The 2,895-nt window shown below is 60.1% G+C and overlaps 1 protein-coding gene across 1 annotated transcript; it reads left to right on the top strand.

Moving 5' to 3' along the window:
- Positions 1–342: 342 nt before the first annotated feature.
- Positions 343–1,821, top strand: LOC121875987 (hornerin-like; the record flags this gene model as incomplete). The annotated part of the gene is made up of 2 exons (XM_042380831.1): positions 343–1,156; positions 1,406–1,821. Coding segments are annotated over 2 exons (1,230 nt in total), but the record flags the coding sequence as incomplete, so codon positions are not given.
- Between the last annotated feature and the right edge of the window lie 1,074 nt (positions 1,822–2,895).

The raw sequence follows: 2,895 nt of genomic DNA, 5'->3' as shown, positions 1-2,895 counted from the left end.
CTGCATCCAACACGGTCTAATAGGTCATTATTCAGGCAACATAACTCAGGCAGCAGGCAGCACCACAACAGCTTTCAACAGGTCATAACCTGCAACAAGGACAGGCAGCAGGAGCAGGCAGAACATAACTCAGGCGGAGCACCACAACAGGCTCCAGCAGGTCATAACTCAGGGGCAGGCAGCACCACAACAGGCTCCAGCAGGTCATAACTTCAGCAGAGGCAGCAGGCAGCACCACAACAGGCTCCAGGTCATAACTCAGCAGAGGGGCAGCAGGCAGCACCACAACAGGCTCCAGCAGGTCATAACTCAGGCAACAGGTAGCAGGCAACACCACAACAGGCTCCAGCAGGTCATAATTGGGAAGAGGGCAGCAGGCAGCACCACAACAGGCTCCAGCAGGTCGCAACTCAGGCAACAGGTAGCAGGCAACACCACAACAGGCTCCAGCAGGTCAGACCAGGCAGAGGGCAGCAGGCAGCACCACAACAGGCCCAGCAGGTCACAACCCAGGTGGCAGGCAGCACCACAACAGCTCCAGCAGGTCATAATCACAGGGGGCAGGCACCACAACAGGCCAACAGGCTCCAGCAGGTCATAATTCAGGCAACAGGGCAGGCAACACCACAACAGGCTCCAGCAGGTCATAACTCAGGAGGCAGGCAGCACCACAACAGGCTCCAGCAGGTCATAACTCAGGCAACAGGAGCAGGCAACACCCAACAGGCTCCAGCAGGTCATAACTCACAGGGGCAGGGGCAGCACCACAACAGGCTCCAGCAGGTCATACTCAGGCAACAGGCAGCAGGCAACACCCAACAGGCTCCAGCAGGTCATAACTCAAGCAGGAGGCAGCAGGCAGCACCACAACAGGCTCCAGCAGGTCATAACTCAGGCAGGCAGCAACACAGGCTCCAGCAGGTCAACTCACAGGAGGCAGTAGGGCAGCACCACAACAGGCTCCAGCAGGTCATAACTCAGGCAACAGGTAGCAGGCAACACCACAACAGGCTCCAGCAGGTCATAATCCAGGCAGAGGGGCAGGCAGCACCACAACAGGTGCAGGTCACAACTCAGGCAGGGGCAGCAGGCAGCACCACAACAGGCTCCAGCAGGTCATCACAGCAGCAGGCAGCACCACAACAGGCTCCAGCAGGTCATAACTCAGGCAGGGCAGCAGGCAGCACCACAACAGGCTCCAGCAGGTCATAACTCCAGGCACAAGACAGCACCACAACAGGCTCCAGGTCATACCAGGCAGGGGGCAGGCAGCACCACAACAGGCTCCAGCAGGTCACAACCAGGCAGGGGCAGCAGGCAGCACCAAACAGGCTCCAGCAGGTCATAACTCAGGCAACAGGTGGCAGGCAACACCCCACAGGCTCCAGCAGGTCATAACTCGCAGGAGGCAGCAGGCAGCGCCACAACAGGCTCCAGCAGGTCACCCAGGGGCAGGGAGCACCACAACAGGCTCCAGCAGGTCATAACTCAAGCAGGGGGCAGCAGGCAGCACCACAACAGGCTCCAGCAGGTCACAACCAGGCAGCAGGCAGCACCACAACAGGCTCCAGCAGGTCACAACTCAGGCAGGGGCAGCAGGCAGCACCACAACGGGCTCCAGCAGGTCACAACTCAGGCAGGGGGCAGCAGGCAGCACCACAACAGGCTCCAGCAGGTCATAACTCACGGCAGCAGGCAGCACCACAACAGGCTCCAGCAGGTCACAACTCAGGCAGCAGGCAGCACCACAACAGGCTCCAGCAGGTCACAACTCAGGCAGGGGCAGCAGGCAGCACCACAACAGGCTCCAGCAGGTCATAACCAGGCAGGGGCAGCAGGCAGCACCACAACAGGCTCCAGCAGGTCATAACTCAGGCACAGCAGCACCACAACAGGCCCCAGGTCACCCAGGCAGCACCACAACAGGCTCCAGCAGGTCACAACTCAGGCAGGGGCAGCACCAGCCAGCCGGCGTCAAAACTCAGGCAGGGCAGCACCACAACAGGCTCCAGCAGGTCATAACTCAGGCGCAGGCAGCACCACAACAGGCTCCAGCAGGTCATAACTCAGGCAACAGGTAGCAGGCAACACCCCAACAGGCTCCAGCAGTCATGCACCCAGGCAGCACCACAACAGGCTCCAGCAGGTCATAACTCAGGCAGCACCACAACAGGCTCCAGCAGGTCATGACTCAGGCACCACAACAGGCTCCAGCAGGTCATAACTCAGGCAGGGCAGGGCACCACAACAGGCTCCAGCAGGTCGCAACTCAGGCAGCAGGCAGCACCACAACAGGCTCCAGCAGGTCATAACTCAGGCAGCAGGCAGCACCACAACAGGCTCCAGCAGGTCATAACTCAGGGCAGCAGGCACCACAACAGGCTCCAGCAGGTCATCAACTCAGGCAGCAGGCAGCACCACAACAGGCTCCAGCAGGTCATAACTCACAGGAGGCAGCATGCAGCACCACAACAGGCTCCAGCAGGTCATAACTCAAGCAGGAGGCAGCATGCAGCACCACAACAGGCTCCAACAGGTCATAACTCAGGCAGCAGGCAGCACCACAACAGGCTCCAGCAGGTCAGGCAACTCAAGGAGAGGCAGCATGCAGCACCACAACAGGCTCCAGCAGGTCATAACCAGGCAGCAGGCAGCACCACAACAGGCTCCAGCAGGTCACAACCAGCAGCAGGCAGCACCACAACAGGCTCCAGCAGGTCACAACTCAGCAGGAAGGCAGCACCACACAGGCTCCAGCAGGTCACAACTCAGGCAGGGGCAGCAGGCAGCACCACAACAGGCTCCAGCAGGTCATAACTCAAGCAAGGCAGCAGGCAGCACCACAACAGGCCCAGCAGGTCACAACTCAGGCAGCAGGCAGCACCACAACAGGCT

The sequence above is a fragment of the Homarus americanus genome, unplaced genomic scaffold, assembly GCF_018991925.1.
Source record: "Homarus americanus isolate GMGI-L3 unplaced genomic scaffold, GMGI_Hamer_2.0 scaffold19434, whole genome shotgun sequence".
Taxonomy (NCBI): domain Eukaryota; kingdom Metazoa; phylum Arthropoda; class Malacostraca; order Decapoda; family Nephropidae; genus Homarus; species Homarus americanus.
Note: the sequence above shows the minus strand (reverse complement) of the source record. Positions and strands in the feature narration are given on the sequence as shown.